We start from the raw sequence: 18,591 nt of genomic DNA on the forward strand, positions 1-18,591 counted from the left end.
GGCACGAATGTATTAAAATTTTTAGGACTCTGGGTAGACAAGAGTTTAAACTGGAAGTCTCATATTAACATAATTGTACCCCAACTATGCAAAATATGCTACCAATTAAGATCGATGAAAAAGAAAGTTGATCACAATGTATTACTTAATATTTATTATGCAAACTTCCAGTCCATCATATCTTACGGTATCAATATTTGGGGCTCAAGTTTAGAGTGGAACAGGATTTTTATAGTACAGAAGAGAGCAATACGTATCATTTTTAATTTAAAAAGTAGAGAAACTTGTAAGAATGCATTTGTTAAACATAAAATATTAACTTTTCCCTGTTTGTATGTGCTTGAAAGTATTAAATTTTTACTGCGTAATCCCGAATATTTTGAACAAAATAAATATAAGAGTACTGGCTATATGATAAGGTGTAGAAATGCCTACACTTTGCCCAAAATCAAACTGAATAATTTTAAAAATGGAAGTAGATACAAAACAATTCAATTATATAATAAATTTTCAAATAATGAACATATAAAAAATGACATACAAAAACATGGTAAAAAATTTTCTACAGCACTCAAACACTATTTAATTCAGAATGCATTCTATTCGATAGATGAAATGATTTAAATTTTCTATATGCGGATGTTTTATTTATTTTCTTATTTTTATTTTTTTTTAACTCTGATTAACTCTTAATTTTTATTTTGACACATCTTGAACAGGCATTTTGTTGTGTTCAAGACACGAATTTTAACATTTTAACAATTAACACATCTTTGACAGGCCTTTTACACCTGTTAGAGATAAGTATTTTAACTTTTTAATTCTTGACACGTCTTTTACAGACCTTTTACATCTGTTAGAGATAAGTATTTTAATATTTTAATATTTGACACGTCTTTGACAGACCTTTTACATCTGTTGGAGATAAGTATTTTAAAACTTTTTAATATTTGACACGTCTTTAACAGGCCTTTTACACCTGTTAGAGATAAGAATTTATTTATTTATTTACCTATTTTATTTCTTATTGTTTTTAACGTTTAACTTAATAAAATTTTACTATTTGACTATCGTTATGATTTTATCTATTTTATTTATATTTATTTATTTTTATTATTTATTTATTTATATATTTATTAAATTTTTGAATATAAACAGGTGCCTCTTGTGCCAATGCTCCAGGGAGTTTTATTTATTGTACCATATTCACAGACAGTCGTTTTTTTTTTTTTTTTTTTCTTTCGTGTTAAAGATTGCGACATATTAAATTGCTTTATTTTACTATTTTTGAAAATCTTAAAATCTACTTTTTGTGTTTTATAATTATATTTTATTTTATTTTATTTTTGTAACTGAAATATGTATACTCTTAATTGACATGTTCTAAACAAATGTATCGATTTGTAAAAAAAAGAATCAATAAATATTATTATTATTATTATTATTATTATTAAAATTATAAATATCTAACTACAAGTATTTACACAATACAACCCATTTATGCGATATTCTTATGATTGATTCTATATTTTAGCATTAGCTTTACGAGCTAAAGTGTAAGTAATAAGGCCTTCGAGCCAAATTGTTTATTTGTGCTTTTATTTTATTTTATTTATATATATAGTTTCCACATTCTTTTGAGAAGGGAATCTTCTCTGGTGTTTATTCATTAACTATATTTAAAGTATTAAAGTAACATGCAGATTACTGTTACTTTATAAATTTATTTGTCTTTACAGACAATGAAATCACTTCGATTTATACCACGTCAACCACTGCATCGTCAAATCATTAATAATATATTGTTGGAATTCATGGAATTATAATAATACTTAAATTATTATATTTTATTTTTATCATGCAACACAGTTAACCGACATGACCATTTCTTTCAACTGTACCTTTAGTACAGTTCCGTTAATGTCTGTGTTGTTTTTCTATATGACCTTCACACCATCTGCTTACTGGTATTAAACAGCTTATTCATATACATATGCATGTGTATGTGTGTACTTCTTATAAATTGAAATGTTGTATACTTGTATGTAAAACAAGTTGACATAGCTCATAATAAATTTCATTTTTTTATTTTATATTTATTATTATATTTATTCTGGCTACCTATTTTATTTTATTTTATTTTTCCACCTCGATTTCAATTTGGCGCACCTGACTATGTTCGGGTGGTCCCACATTCGAACGCATTAGGTATGTGTGAACCGGATTAGCGTTGCAGGAAGCGTTGATTCGGACTGGGTGTGCTTGGCGTAATAACTGAGCATACCTGGGTACCTGCCCCAACTCAGAGCTCATTGAGTAGTAAGGGAAACTTGCAATGGCCCGGTGTGCGAGAACAACCCTCACACAGGTATACTTCTTGCATGCTGCAAGTTAATTGCGGTAACGGATTCTTACGTGGCAGTGGTTGAAAGCCTGAACAACGCAGGCGAGTGAAGTAGTTAAGAGTGACCGAGACTAAGTTGGAACTCTGGCTCGTTACCTTTAGGTTCATTCCTTTAATAGCTAAGAGCTACTAACACGAGCTGTAACTCTGACTCACTATCACGACGTGTGAGTTGCGGATCTCAACTCGGGTGATGAGCTGCAGACTCATAAGTGCTATGGATTGGGCGCGAACCTCACCAAGGTAACGATCCTGCCTGCCTCGGGACTTTGGTAGCTGAGATGGAAGACACACTAGAAGTTTCAGCGCGCCAACTGGGCGTATCCCTGTGGCCTGCCCTATCGGAAGGAGGTCTTGTTGGGCAGTGTTTAGGCACTGTCCGACGGATGATCAACAGAATGCTGAACAAGGTGTTCAGCCAAATAATAATAATTTACAACGATGTTGTAATATAATGCAAGAACCAATAGTGCAAGAGTTTTTGCGTTTGATGAACGAAAGTAAGTAAAATTTTTAAAATGTTTTATTAAATGGTGTTAATTAATAAATATGTTTCAACAGACTTGCAACAAAATCAACAACAAAGCGTTCAGGCACGAGGGTCCAAATATTCAATATATTTTAATTAAATATTTCATATTTTAATTAAAATATATCATATAGCACAACATTGCGTAAGCGTAGATTATTAAATTTAAAATTGAAAGGGTAATGTATGATGATGTATGTGAAATGTGAATGTTTTTGTTGTATATACAGGACGTCAAATAGCCCTTTTTCACACCCTTATATCTCAGAAACTACTTGAGCTATAATGTTCAACTTAAGTAGATATATACTCTGGGACGCCGTAAATCAAATTTCACGTTCACGGCTCTCATCGTTTCCGAGCAATAACGCATCAAAAAACGGCCACGCCCCGCAATTTTGTCACTGACTGACATAAATTCACAGCAAAACTGAGAAATGGTATAAAGATGCGGTTTTCATGAAAATAAATAAGAGAAAAATCATACCCCAGAAAAAATTCCAAAAATCAAAATTTTTAACGGGAAATGGGAAATTTCGCTAATTAAAGGTGCATTTTTACCCCATTTAAAAATCAATGTTAAAATATGAACCAATCAGATGGCTAGTTTTTTCCCTATACACTTTGTATGGGAAAACTTAAATACGCTTAAAAATTTGTTATTTATATAATTATTATTAAATTTTGATTATATTTGAATAAATATTAAATAGTTAATTAAAAATTAATTGTGTATTTCAATGTTAGGGACATTTCACAAGTTAGTGTTTTTATTTTTTTTCTTTAGTGATTTTAATTAATTCTAAGTTGGTACCAACTGACTTTGTCAAAACATCCGCCAATAACAGCGTTCCTATTACAGTATTCTGTGTGCTGTATAAGTTGTTTACGTATTTTCAAACGGGTCGGTTTCGGAGCCGACCCAATGAGTTTATAACTTTTTACTTTTTTTAATATAATTAATTCGTTTTTCGATCTGAATAGATCATTTTCTTTCGGTTGATTTAATTAATCAATCTAAAAATATAATTTAAAACATTGTCGAGTCAGTGATTCTGTTTTTTTCAAAGTTTCAATTTTTTTCAATGTTGAAACGTGTGGTGTTCAGCATTTAATTTAATTTAACCATGTGTTAAAGTTTAACTTCAAAATCGATTTTTATCTTGATAATCAAGTTTAATTTTGGATTTAAATTCGAATAGTTCTCAGTGAACCATGTGTTTTTAGTGCAGTGCATTAAACATTTTACTACTTTTCCCGCCATTGAGGGATTTAACGCATATTGCAATTTTCATCAATTAAAAGTCAATAACCAACAGTAAAAAAAAAGGCGTGAACAAATTCAACGTAAAGGTTTGATAAATCATCCCAAATTCCCTTTTTTTTCCTGAGTTTTATCCGATCAAACCTTTAAATAACAACTTCATTATCTGACTAGTGTCAACCTGGAGAAAAAACTGGTGAGTACATATATTTTTTTTCATACAGTCCAACAGCTCTCAAACGTTCTTAAAATTCGCTAAGTGTTGGGAAATATTTTAGTTTTTCTTAAACCAGCGACCATCGCCCCAACATTTTTGGTCACTTCAAGCCAAATATACGTTTTTTTTCATTCAATTCAAATAATCACGTGTTTTTTCGTGTTTTTTGTTTTTGACAAGCGATTGCGTAATAGCTTGACAATAACAACCCTAGTTTTTTCACCAGGCCAGTCGACGCCATTTTGATATTTCATATTTGACAAATAATAAAACTACTCTTTTCATAAAATAGATGTCACTATTGACTATTTTTTTGTTCAAATCACAAATCACAATATTTACATTTTTTTTCAATTGTCAAAATTTATCAAATGACATTTCAAAAATAAATGTAAACAATTTATTTTTTTTTTTGACTTTAATTGTTAATTTCAATTTTCTGAAAAAATTTAAAATTCTTTTAATTAAATCGCATTTGATTAAAATTTCGTATTAATTCAATATTATTTAATACTCAATTGATTTAATTAGTTTCAATTTCTTATAGGGAAAATTCGTAAACGTATGGTTATTGACTTTGATTGCATTTTTTAAAATTAATTAATTTCATTCTTTTATTTCATTTCACTTGTATTCTAAAAAGTTTAAATTGTTTATTCTTGGGTATCAAATAAATTCATTATTCTTCATTGATTTTCATTCACTCTCAAGTATTCGAGTTTTTCAAAACAAATTTCATTTCACATATAATACTGAGTGCCCGGGTAACTTATGCGGATTTGCTCTAATTTATTAAAAATTTTCTTTTGATTTTAAACAAATTTAATTTCAGTGGTTCTGTAATTCGATTGAAATCATCAACGTATCGCTTATCAATAATATTTTAATTATTTAAAGTCATTTGATTGTTTTATCAATCCTTCATCAATTAATATTATTCCTTTTTTCAATTTTATTTGCATTTTCATTCAAGTATGGCACAAGTTATTGACAGCTTACTCCAATATGGAGAAAACATGGAAGCAGTGAAGGAAAACCTAGTCCTTCATCGTGAAAATGCCTTTGCGCAAGTAAACGCAATTTATGACACTGTAAGGGGTCTTGCACAAGCCGATTTTTTACAGTGTGAATTATTATTTAAAGAATTGCCATCCTTCATTGAAAATCATAAAATAATTCAAAGTGATATTTTGAAATTTAATTCTGCCGTAGAAAAACGTAAGCGAATCGAAACAGTTTCAGCTCAAATAGCTTACGATCAGTTGACATTTTCAATCAAGCTGCATTACCACAAAATGAAGGCGTTAATGCCAAACAAAGTTTCTGATTCAACATCGGTTGATTCAGTCAAACCTCTTCAACAAGATAACAATTTAGCTCGTATTAATTTACCCCAATTCAATGGCGATATAGATTCCTGGTTGGAATTTATTTCTATATTTGACAGCCTTGTCCATTCAAAACATATGGACAATATTTGTAAATTTCGTTACCTTAAAACCTCGTTGAAAGGGGACGCGGCAGCAGTGATTTCTGGGTTTGCCTTAACTAGCGAAAACTATCCATTAGCATACGAAGCATTACGTTTTCGCTACAACAATAAAAGGCGCATAGCCAGTTTTTATTTACAAAAAATTTTAGAGTTCAAGACAACCCATTTGTCTAATTTAAATAATTTAAATTCATTTCTCACCACTCATGAAACTGCAGTAAAATCTATTCGCTCTATGGATTTACCAGATTTAATTGATTTCATTTTTTTCAACTTAACACTAAATAATCTGGACACTAATATGCGCCGTGAATTTGAGTTGCGTCATTCAGACAAGGAGATTCCGTCATACACGGATTTAATCACGTTTGTTACTAATCAGCTTCGCTCATTAGAGTTGCAATTACCCACTACTCGCACCAGTAGCTCAGCGTTTCCAAAGACAAATAAACCCAAATCATTTTTAGTAAACACCGCTCACAATACGAATAAAATTTCTTCATTTAAACAAAATTCTCCGATTTCAAAATGTATTCGCTGCAGAGGCCCTCATAATCTCGCAGCTTGTCCTTCATTTTTAAAAATGGAATTATCGAATAAATATCAATATTTAAAATCACTTACTCGTTGTTTCAATTGTTTAGGTTCTCATCTTCGAAGCCAATGTGCTTCTAAAAATGTATGTCGCAAGTGTGATTCTAATCAACATCACACTACCCTTCATCCTGGGTTTCAATCACCGGTCACGTCGGCAACCAAAGCCACCGTTTCGGACTTGAATGCGTCTCCCTCAAACTTAAGCACTCAACCCCCTCACAGCACCGGTAACGACATCCCGGCACTGTCATGTACTTCATATGCCCAAAACCCACAAGGGGTCTTACTGGGCACAGCTCAAATTTTAATTAATACCCCCAGTGGTAATTATTTTTCTGTTCGGGCACTTGTGGACCCTGGCTCCCAAGTGTCGATTATTTCATTATCATGTTGTCGTGCTCTTGGTTTACCTATTAAACCCACTTCAACTCAAATTTCTGGTATTGGCGCCACCGAAACCTCTTGTCATGGTACGGTTTCGTGTATTTTAAAGTCAAAATATTCTGACATAAAAGTCTCTACAACTGCATATGTCATGTCTACTATTTCGTTAAATTTACCTTCAATTGAATTATCTCAAGAAGTCATCAGTCGCTTCACGTCACTCAAATTGGCAGATAGCCAATTTTATAAATCATCCCCCGTGGATTTCTTAATAGGGGCAGATTTGTTCCCCTCTATATTGTCATGTACGGATTCTCAAACTATTCAGGGATTCCCTTCTGCCATAAACAGTATTTTTGGATGGTTGATTATCGGTCCTGTTGAGGGCAACCCCCCTACTCAACCCATTTCACTTCTGAGCACTGCTCAAATAAGTGATCACTTACAAAATTTTTGGGAAACTGAAGAAGTTTCGGTTTCCATCCCCTCAAATCCTTCAGATATTTTGGCGGAACGCCATTTTAAAGACACGCATTCGCGTGACTCAACGGGTCGATACATTGTCGCTCTTCCGTTTCGTCCGGGCAGCCTCCCTGCCCTTTTCAACAAGGAGCGTTCACTCGCTTCCTTTATTAATTTGGAAAAAAGATTGTCTAAATTTCCAGAAAAATACAAGGCGTATACCGAATTCATGGATGAATACATTTCATTATGTCACATGTCAAAGGCAACTAACTCATCAGGTTATATAATTCCCCATCATTGTGTCACTAAGGACACTAGTACATCCACCAAATTGCGTGTTGTTTTTAACGCATCGGACCCAGGTTATAACAAAATTTCTTTAAATTCATTATTGTTGGCCGGTCCTAAATTACAAAACGACATCTCGGATATCCTTTATTCATTCCGTTTTAACGCAATAGCCTTGTGTTCTGATATACGTCAAATGTATCGACAAATTTTGGTACGTCCAGAAGATCGCATTTATCAGCATATATTTTACCGACCATCCACTGAATCCGATGTCGTTGAATTTGAACTAAATACCGTAACATACGGCTTAGTTCCCTCCGCTTTTCTTGCACAAAGGTGCCTAAAACAATTAGTGATCGACGAAGGCAATCATTATCCCTTGGCTTCTCAAGCCCTTTTGCACAACACTTACGTTGATGATATCATTACTGGTGCTTCGTCTCCTGAACAAGCCAAAACTTTAATGACACAATTACAAACTTTAATGAGTAGGGGAGGTTTTGAGTTGCGAAAATGGACTAGCAACGATCCTTCCATATTAGCTGATCTCCCTGTAGATCACATCGAGACGCCATTTGTGTTCGAAACGGAGACTGTGTTCAAAATACTTGGGCTGCTGTGGGACCCAAACACAGATAGTTTTCTATTTCAATTTAAATCATTCGAAAACGTTTTGACAAAACGCACTTTGCTTTCACAAGTGGCAGGAGTGTATGATCCCTTGGGTTTTTTAGCACCTATTACCTTTAGCTTGAAGTGTATTCTTCAAAAGTTATGGTTAGATCACTCAGGGTGGGACGACCCTGTACCTCCACATATTCGTCAAATTTGGGACCTTCATCAACAAAACATGTATCTCGTAGCTCAAATTCGCATTCCCCGTTTCATTGCTCCATCAGACAGTAGGTCGGTATGGTTGGCCGGTTTCTCTGACGCGAGTCAGCTTGGATACGCAGCTGTGCTTTATCTCTGTTGCGATAACGGACACACCATAACATCAAATTTATTTGCTGCTAAAACTAAGGTGGCTCCATTAAAAACCCTGAGCATACCGCGCCTGGAACTCTGCGGAGCACTTCTGCTTAGCAAACTCGTCTCGTCTGTCCGTCAAAATATGCCGAATTTGTTCAAAATTCCCCCACGTCTATTCACCGATGCTCACATCGTTTTATATTGGCTCAACACTCCTCCACATTTGCTCAAAGTTTACGTTGCCAATCGTGTTGTAGCCATTCAACAAACCACTCAACAAATGTGCTGGTCTTACATTCACACTTCTGTCAACCCTGCTGATATCGCATCTCGCGGACTGACCCCTGATCAGTTTTGCAAATCAACTCAACATAACTTGTGGTTTCACGGACCATCGCTAATTTCGGAGCCTCTCAGTCAGTGGCCTCCTCCTTTTACGGATACAATTTCCAATATTGCTGAGCTGCCTGAAATTAAACCCTTGGCTCTCGCAGCCAATTTAATTACTCCGAATCAAAGTTGGAATTATTTTCTCGCTTTTCGTCATGGACGCGTTTGATCCGAGTAGTCGCATGGATGCTTCGTTTCATCAAACAGTGTAAAGCACGCCTACAGCATCTAGAACCCATTTCCGGTCCGTTGTCCGTCACTGAATTAGATTTTGCGAAAATCAAAATCATTCATATAACTCAAAAACATTATTATTCATCCGAAATTCGTTTGTTGTCCGCTCATAAAGCTCTTAAAGGCAGTCTCAGCTCGCTCAGTCCGTTTTTAGATTCTTCTTCCATAATTAGAGTGGGTGGTCGCCTCGACCACTCCCCACTCTCTTCAGCTTCCAAGCACCCCATTTTGTTGCCCAAAGTGGCACACATCTCCCAATTAATATGCGTTCATGCTCATTTGTGTTCTCTTCATTCTGGGCCCAGAGCAGTCCAAGCTTCTGTTCAAGCTCTTTATTGGATTCCCGGGCTTCGTGGTCTTGTTCGGAAAGTGATCCGTAACTGTCCCACATGCTACAGATTCCGTGCTGTGCCCTTCGCGCCTCAAATGGCCGCTTTACCCGAATCTCGAGTCACCCCCTCGAAACCATTTTCTCATACCGGAGTCGACTTCGCCGGTCCTTTCGTTGTTAAATCCGGCAACCCACGTAAACCTCGTTTAACAAAAGGTTATCTCTGCATTTTTGTGTGTTTTTCCACAAAATGTGTCCATCTTGAGTTCGCTTCAGAACTCACTACTCAATGCTTTCTAGCAGCACTGGATCGATTTGTAGCTCGTCGGAGTCTTCCATCCGACATATATTCCGATCAAGGTCGGAATTTTCTTGGCGCCTCACGCCTTTTAAATGAAATTTCTATTTTCTTAGAAGAAAATCGCGAGAATATTTCCGATTATTTGTCTCTTAAAAGTGTACAATGGCATTTCAACTGTGCATATGCACCTTGGTTCGGGGGTTTATGGGAAGCTGGCGTCAAATCCGCCAAATCGCTCCTCAAACGCATGTTCAAGGAATCTTCCTATTCCGTTGAAGATTATTTCACGATATTCGCCCGCATTGAAGCGGTGTTGAACAGTCGCCCACTGTGCGATCTGCCTGCTGATCCTTCTGAGGCATCGTCGTATTTAACCCCTGGACACTTTCTTACCGGCACCCCCTTGACCTCGTTGCCCGAACGTTACCCACCTTGTGAACAGCCCGTTCGTGACCGTTGGCTGAACCTGCGACGCTTGGTTCAAAGTTTTTGGAAACGTTGGTCGAAAGAGTATTTAAATACTTTAATTCAAAGAAACAAATGGAAATCGCCTGCCGCCACCCCTGAGGTTGGGGATGTCGTATTAGTAAAAGGGGATCAAACTCCCCCACTTCCTTGGCCTATTGGTCGCATAATCAGACTTCACATGTCTGCAGACGGTATACTTCGTGTTGCCGATTTAAAACTTGCGGATCAGCAAGTAGTTACTCGGGCGGTCGCCAGACTGCTTCCATTGCGTGGGTCGATCGAGTAATCCCGCTTTATCCTTCGCTCCCCCATTTATTTATTTTTTTTGGAATTCAAATATTTTATCCGTTAGACTTCAAATATTCTTTGTTTTCTTTTCTTTCATGTACATTGTTGACATTCTCAATTTGTTCGGTCCCATGTAACTGAATTTTTCCCTTTTTGTTTAGGTAGGCTCAAATTCTATCGAATTTGGGGGGGCGACTTATGTTAGGGACATTTCACAAGTTAGTGTTTTTATTTTTTTTCTTTAGTGATTTTAATTAATTCTAAGTTGGTACCAACTGACTTTGTCAAAACATCCGCCAATAACAGCGTTCCTATTACAGTATTCTGTGTGCTGTATAAGTTGTTTACGTATTTTCAAACGGGTCGGTTTCGGAGCCGACCCAATGAGTTTATAACTTTTTACTTTTTTTAATATAATTAATTCGTTTTTCGATCTGAATAGATCATTTTCTTTCGGTTGATTTAATTAATCAATCTAAAAATATAATTTAAAACATTGTCGAGTCAGTGATTCTGTTTTTTTCAAAGTTTCAATTTTTTTCAATGTTGAAACGTGTGGTGTTCAGCATTTAATTTAATTTAACCATGTGTTAAAGTTTAACTTCAAAATCGATTTTTATCTTGATAATCAAGTTTAATTTTGGATTTAAATTCGAATAGTTCTCAGTGAACCATGTGTTTTTAGTGCAGTGCATTAAACATTTTACTACTTTTCCCGCCATTGAGGGATTTAACGCATATTGCAATTTTCATCAATTAAAAGTCAATAACCAACAGTAAAAAAAAAGGCGTGAACAAATTCAACGTAAAGGTTTGATAAATCATCCCAAATTCCCTTTTTTTTCCTGAGTTTTATCCGATCAAACCTTTAAATAACAACTTCATTATCTGACTAGTGTCAACCTGGAGAAAAAACTGGTGAGTACATATATTTTTTTTCATACAGTCCAACAGCTCTCAAACGTTCTTAAAATTCGCTAAGTGTTGGGAAATATTTTAGTTTTTCTTAAACCAGCGACCATCGCCCCAACATTCAATATTTCCAACTTAAAATATTATAAAAATTAAATAAAATATTTCCAAACAATAATATCCTATCAAAGTACCATGTAGAAAACAGATTTTGTCACATTAATTAGGAAAATTTTAATTTGCCTTTATAGCAAAAACTGTAAGAGTTAGAACAAAAGTTTAAAGGTAAGAAAAAACAATGATTTTCCCTCGAGAAAGTAAATAACCAATCCTGTTTTTTTCGTTAATGCAAAAGACAACTATTTTTGTCCTTAAATTTAAAAAAAGTATAAATATATTCGCAGAAGAAGTTTTAAACCATTTTGATCATATCTCTTGTAGCGTTCACAACTAACCGTTGCTATGACAACGAATTTTATTTTCTTAAAAACAATGGTATTGTTACGTTCAATAATAAATAATCTTGCAACCCAATTTTGAAGCCAACACCCTCAACCGATTTCGTTGAAATTTTGTAAGTACGCTGACTTTGAATGACATTGAATTTGTATGGTTGAATTGGCCGAATTTTTCTTGTCGCTTCCGCCATATTTTGTTAAATGGGGGGAATCTTATAACTAAATTTTAAAGCAGATATCTTCAACCGATTGAGTTGAAATTTTGTATACACGTTTAGATTTGATAACAAAACATGGTAAGGCTAGTGGCGTTATTATTTTTCCATCACTTCCACTATAATTGATTTATCTATAAAGGGAATCATTCAGCTTTACCAATTCTAAGGGACTTCGAAATTATAGAAAGATGCGATTTTGGACATTCGACAGAGACTTGCTTGAATTCAGGGTCAACCCATGCGCAGTACTATTACATGTAATCCTCATATGCGCACTAGCAATATTTAAGGCCAACTTGTGCGCAGTAACAAAATATAAATTCAGCATATGCGCAGTTGCAAGAATCAGGATAAATGCATGCGCAAAACTATAATTATTGATTAATCTGTTCGCACTTGCCGTATATAATACCAAAATATGCGCACTTACAAAATATAATGTCCCTACGCAGTTGTAATATTCAGGATCAACCCATGCGCAGTACTTTTACATGTAATCCACATGAGCGCACTAGCAATATATGAGGCCTACATATGCGCAGTAACAAAATATAAATTCAGCGTATGCGCAGTTGTAAGATTCAGGATAAATGCATGCGCAGAACAATAATTTGTGATTAATCTGTGCGCACTTCCAATATATAAGACACAAATATGCACACTTACAAAATTTAAGGTCCATGTATGCGCAGTTGTTATAATCCGGATTAACCCATGTGCAGAACTATTATATGAAATCAAGCTGTGCTTATTACCCATGAATAAGGCCTAAATATTTGCAGTTACATGATATCTGTCTGTCCGTCTGCACGTCTGTCTGCCAACACGATAACTCAAAAACGAAAAGAGATATCAAGATGAAAATTTTATAGCGTACCCAGGACGTAAAAAGTGAAGTCAAGTTTGTAAATGAGCAATATACGTCAATTGAGTCCTGGGTCTGTGGGATCCATCTTATAAACCGTTAGAGATAGAATAAAAATTTTAATGTAAAAAATATTCCTCATAAAGAAATAACCAACTTTTGCATGAAACATTTTTTCGAAAACATGACTGTTTACCCATGAGGACGCAAATTAGGCGTAAATTGTATAGAATGTATTATATAATAATCAATATCAGTTATATGAAAATGAAATTTTCATTACAATATTTATAAATAACACAATTTTGATGACATCTTGTCCGGCATCTCTCTTGACGTTCGAGGCTCAGTATTCAACAGTAATTCAATGTATTCGTAATGGTGAGTTAAAATTGTTACAAACACTTTCAAACTAAATACTATTGCCTTGCAAAAAGAAGTGATATCCCACCAAAAACATAAATGTGTAAAAAGGCGTAGATGTCACAGAATCCCAATAAACTCAATTACGTCAGCAAAAAAAAAGTTGTGAAATCCCGTAGAGAAAAAAATTCTTCGAAAAAATTTTATAAAAATGGCATAAATTTTAAACAACATAAAGCATTAAACTTACATTAGCAACTTTTCGATGACTACTATCTCGCTCCTCCCCTCTAATGTTATGACGTTATAATTTTTTCACAACTTTTATTAAACATCAAAATTTAAATTTAAACAATCAAAGTATTCTTTAGATTAGAGTCAAGCACCTACTTAACAAAGGCCGAATTTTTTTTACTAAAGTACAAAAATTATTGGTTTAAATTTCTTGTGTAAGTTTCTCCTTAGTACGTATTTATTTAATATTTTACTTCGCAAGTTTTCGGTATATAAAAACGAATCTAAAAATAAGAAACTTGCGAAGTTAAATATTAAATAAATATCAACTAAAGCAAATATTTATACAGTAAAAAATGTTATAGATTCTTTATTAATATAAGTTGAAATGAATATTGAAAAAGAAACATGCACAGAGTGCGTTAATAATTTTCTAATTTTTGCGAAAGAGCATAATATTTATGCAAATAGATTCAGCTAGTGTTAAGAATTGAAAAATTTTTTATTAAGAATTTGAGACTGTCTGAAAATGAGATTATTGGATTGTGTTGTGAAACTAAAACAATCTTAAAGTCGTGAGTGGTACAAAGCAAGAAGATTGAGAATTTCGGCGAGTACTAATGTCCATTGTATAAAAACTTCTCGGAAGCCAGTCGAAAAACTAGTTGGAGAAATGTTGCATCCTGATAAGGTAGATTGTGCTTCAACAAGATATGGTTTAAGAGAAGAACCGAAGGCAAGAAAACAATATGAAGAGGTGACACATTGTATCGTGAAATCCGTGGCAGTAATTGTTAGTTTATTTCAGCCGTGGCTATGTGCTAGTCTTGATGGTGTTGCTATTGAAGACGACTGTTTTTCAAAAATAGTTGAATTTAAATGTCCCAGCGCTTGCGAAAACAAACCAGTCGTAAATTATGCTGATAATTCGTGCAACGTTAAATATTCTTGTTTCACACAAATCCAATTGCAGATGTATGTAAGTGGAATGACTATCTGTGATTTATTTTTTTATTCGCCTGTGGAAAATGGTACCTGTTTAATTGAAGTTCACCGAGATAAAGATTTTTTTTAAAGCAGTAATTTTAAAAAGTGAAAATTTTTATTTTCAACATTATTTACCAGCGTTATATTCTCAGTGGATTGCTGAAAATGAAGAAGCGGATGAAGATAATATTGAAAATCAATGTAATGACGCTGATATTAATAGTGAAGACGACAGTGATATAATACTCCCAAAGAGATGTTTCACAGGAAAAAGCATCAAGAATATAGCATAGAAATAAATTATTTTCTATTAATAATTAAGATACTGATTCTTAATAAGTAAAAAATAAGCGTAAATGTTTGTTACCAAAAATGTGCATTACATATTTTTAATACTTATTATAATATGTAATGGTTTTATTTATGTTAAAAACAGTGTTATAATCTATTTAAAAATTTAAATTAATATTTTAATAAATACTCACTCTGGATAAGTAAAAAATAAAACTGAGCTTAATTCCCATAAATCGTATTACTTTATATTACATTTTAGAATATGTATACAATTTATGATGTATTAAAATTAAAACTAATTTTATTCTCCATCAGCACTGTCTTTATTGTCTGCAATTATTGGAGGTTGTAAATTGACCAAAATACAACAAATGTGTATAATGTCGTCGATGCAATTGAGTAAATTTTCTGGAATTTTATTCAGTATTTGATAAGTTCTTAGCCGCTGCATAATTCTTTCTACATGGATTCTAACTGTTGCCACCCTGTATGTTTGTTGTGTTTCTTCTTTACTAAATTCTTTTTTTTTCTATAAAAACGGTGGCATAATCATTTTCACTTTCTTACCACAAGTATCCATAACCGTTTAATTTCCGGGAAACCTTTTTCAACTAAAACAATGTCACCATCTTCTAATAAATCAACCAAACCTGATTCTATTGTTAATTGAGAATCTGATTTTCGTCCTCCAGCTACTTTTGATTTTAAACAAATGAAACCTCCAGGAGTAATGCCTATTAAAACTTTGGCGGTGAAGTTTTTTTATATTGAGAGTATGTAAATACAAGATTGTCAACAGTTGAAGGAATTTCTATTCTGAATTCAGTACAATCAATTATTACTCTGGTGTTTTTGTATTCAGGACGAAAACAATCAGGCATAGTTTCCTGCAAAACGTCAACATCTGGCCAAAATACCAAATTTCTTGTTGCACCAGCCAAATGTTCTATGAAAGCTGAACAATACACCAAGGGCTGAAAATGGTAGCCCTGTTTTCATTTTCATTAAAAATATAAACAGTCTATCTTTTTTAGACAATATTTACTTTTGAGGCATTGACATTCTTTTCAATAAAAATTCAAAAATTTCAAATATTACACCTGCCAGATCAATAATTTCTTGTTTTTTTGTTAGAGATACAAATCCTGAAAAAGATTTATTGCCCACTTGATTTTCTTCATCCGCAAACTCCTTTTGGGGAGTACCAAATCCTTTATCCACAAATTTTTTAGTGCAAATATTAATTTTTATCCGTTTAGTATCTTCGACAATTTCAGTTTGAGTTTCTGCGTGACATATTTCATCTTTGACAAATCGATTGCAAATAAATGTTTGCGAGTTGACATCTGAATCGGAGTAAAAATTAACTTGACACTCTTGATCCATCTTCTGTTCAGTAGCCATACCTTGAGAATTTACAGTGATCTCTTCAATAGAATCAATATTCGACTCAAAATTTATTGCTGATAGTGATGTTTTTTTAAATCTACGGTTCATTACACGCTCGAATCTGAAAAAATTCAAATTTTTTACCTTTTCGTAGCTGAGGATGCATTATTTTTCGAAACTTGTAGATTGAAGGAAAATGGTTGGAGAGCATCTAAGGGTTGCCAGATTGTGCTACTTGTCGCAAAATTAGGCTACATTTAACATGCATGTGCTACCAAAAACTTTCTCCTACTACTTATCGCAAATTAGTCTCTTTTTTCAGGTTTGCGATGAGTTCCAATTTATATTACACAATTTTAGTATTTTTATTCAAATAATAGTCCTAAAAAAGTGATTACGAAACAATATTCAATTTTGAAATAGATAAACGCTTTCGCGATGCACGTAATTAATTCCTGAAATGGCCACTACAATATTGATATTGAATGGCCACTACAACATTGAGTGTTTGTTTATTATTATCTCTGTCTAGCATAACGCCAAAAACAACCAGTAAATTATTAGATAGATAAATAAATCTCTGAAAGTTGAAAAAATATATAAAATTTATAAGTATTAAAATACATAAGGTGATAAAAAGTGAAGTATATTCATTTTAATATTCTAAGAGTGATTTCTATTTTTATAGGACAGTATTTCTTGAATAATATGTCATTAGATATGTAGGTATTATTTACAGGTTAGAATTTATTGAAAACATAGTTGATTTATATTGTTATGAGCAAACACGAGAAATAAGACAAGAGTTTCCACAATGGTTAAGGGATTCAATGTTAGGATCATGGTCAAAACAAAAAGTAGATGATAAGACCAAAGCCTACTGCAAAATTTGTGAAGTGGATCTTCGAACTCACAACTCTGATTCAATAAAGCATCAAAAAACTTCCAAGCATTAAAAAAATGCAACGACAATAAAAGTACAACCAGGTATTATTAAAATTTACGAACCAACTACCAAAAATAAATATAAAACTATAACTTAATTAGAATTACGACTAGCTGCATATGTAACCTGCCACTCAGGCCTTCGAACTATTGATCGTTTGACCGATTTATTCAAAAATGAAGTTATCTAAAGCTTCATCGTACAAAATGCTCAGCAATAATTAAGAATGTTATTTCACCATCGTTACTACAAGAACAAATTAACGATTTAAGGAACGTAAGATATTCACTGATTTTTGATGAATCAACTGACATCGCATGTGCAAAACATTTATGTATATGTATTCGATATTATAATCATCGAAAAAAAAATTGTTTCACAATTCTTACGATTGATTCACATGGTACAAACCGCTGCGGTTGTTCTTTAAGAACACGTGAAACAGTTTTTTCAGAATATCGGAGTAAATTTGAAAAATTGCTTGGCAATCGCGACGGATGATGGGTCTAATTTATGTGGACGTAACCACTCACTGTTTACACTTATGAGAGAACATAACTGTAGTAGAGTGACATCTGATTGTGTATTGATTACTAGTATGGCAGATAACAGGTCACTACTAAGCTATATATGTTATAATTAAGGTAACTGTAATTACCGGTAACTGACTTAATAGTGATTAATATGGTTATAAGAATAGCTTCGAGCTTAGTACATAAAAAGCTCGTAGAAATAATATTCTCGCCGGCGCAGATGCTAAAATGGTTAAAGAGTTCACTTGTGTTAAATCTTTCGAGAGGTCAAGAAGAGTTTGAAAAGCAACTTGATCCTGTAATTAATATTGTACAATTATATTAAATATTATTTGTATTCAGTGTCGTTATTTATTGAGTTAAAAGAAATAAATTAATTCTTTTTATTTTAAACAAACTGTGTACAAGTTATTTCACGACATTACATTGGCGACGAGGATTTAAAAGCCACGTGGAGAAAAAAAAATACAAAATGCATAGTCAAGGATCATCTTCTGGAGGTATATGGGGAAATATGCCAACATTTAATCATATGGAGAATGATTGGAAAATTTTTTTAAAACAATTGGAGCAATTTTTTATTATGAACGATGTGGATGGGAATAAGCAGAGTAAACGCCGCGCCATTTTGATTAACGCATTGCATGCTTCTTCGTTTCAACTATTAATTAATCTAATTCATCCCAAAAAAACAGAAAATACCGATTATAAAATTCTAGTGGAAAAATTCAATGAGCATTTTCAACCGCCACACTCAGAATTTGC

The 18,591-nt window shown here is 33.4% G+C and overlaps 1 protein-coding gene across 1 annotated transcript; it reads left to right on the plus strand.

Annotated features, from left to right (window-relative positions):
• Positions 1-5,709: 5,709 nt before the first annotated feature.
• On the plus strand, positions 5,710-14,957 carry LOC123302879. The gene is made up of 3 exons (XM_044885972.1): positions 5,710-5,893; positions 6,551-8,196; positions 14,817-14,957. The coding sequence occupies exons 1-3, from the start codon at positions 5,710-5,712 to the stop codon at positions 14,955-14,957; spliced, it is 1,971 nt and encodes a 656-aa protein (XP_044741907.1).
• Positions 14,958-18,591: the final 3,634 nt, after the last annotated feature.

Source organism: Chrysoperla carnea, chromosome X, assembly GCF_905475395.1.
Source record: "Chrysoperla carnea chromosome X, inChrCarn1.1, whole genome shotgun sequence".
NCBI classification, from domain to species: domain Eukaryota; kingdom Metazoa; phylum Arthropoda; class Insecta; order Neuroptera; family Chrysopidae; genus Chrysoperla; species Chrysoperla carnea.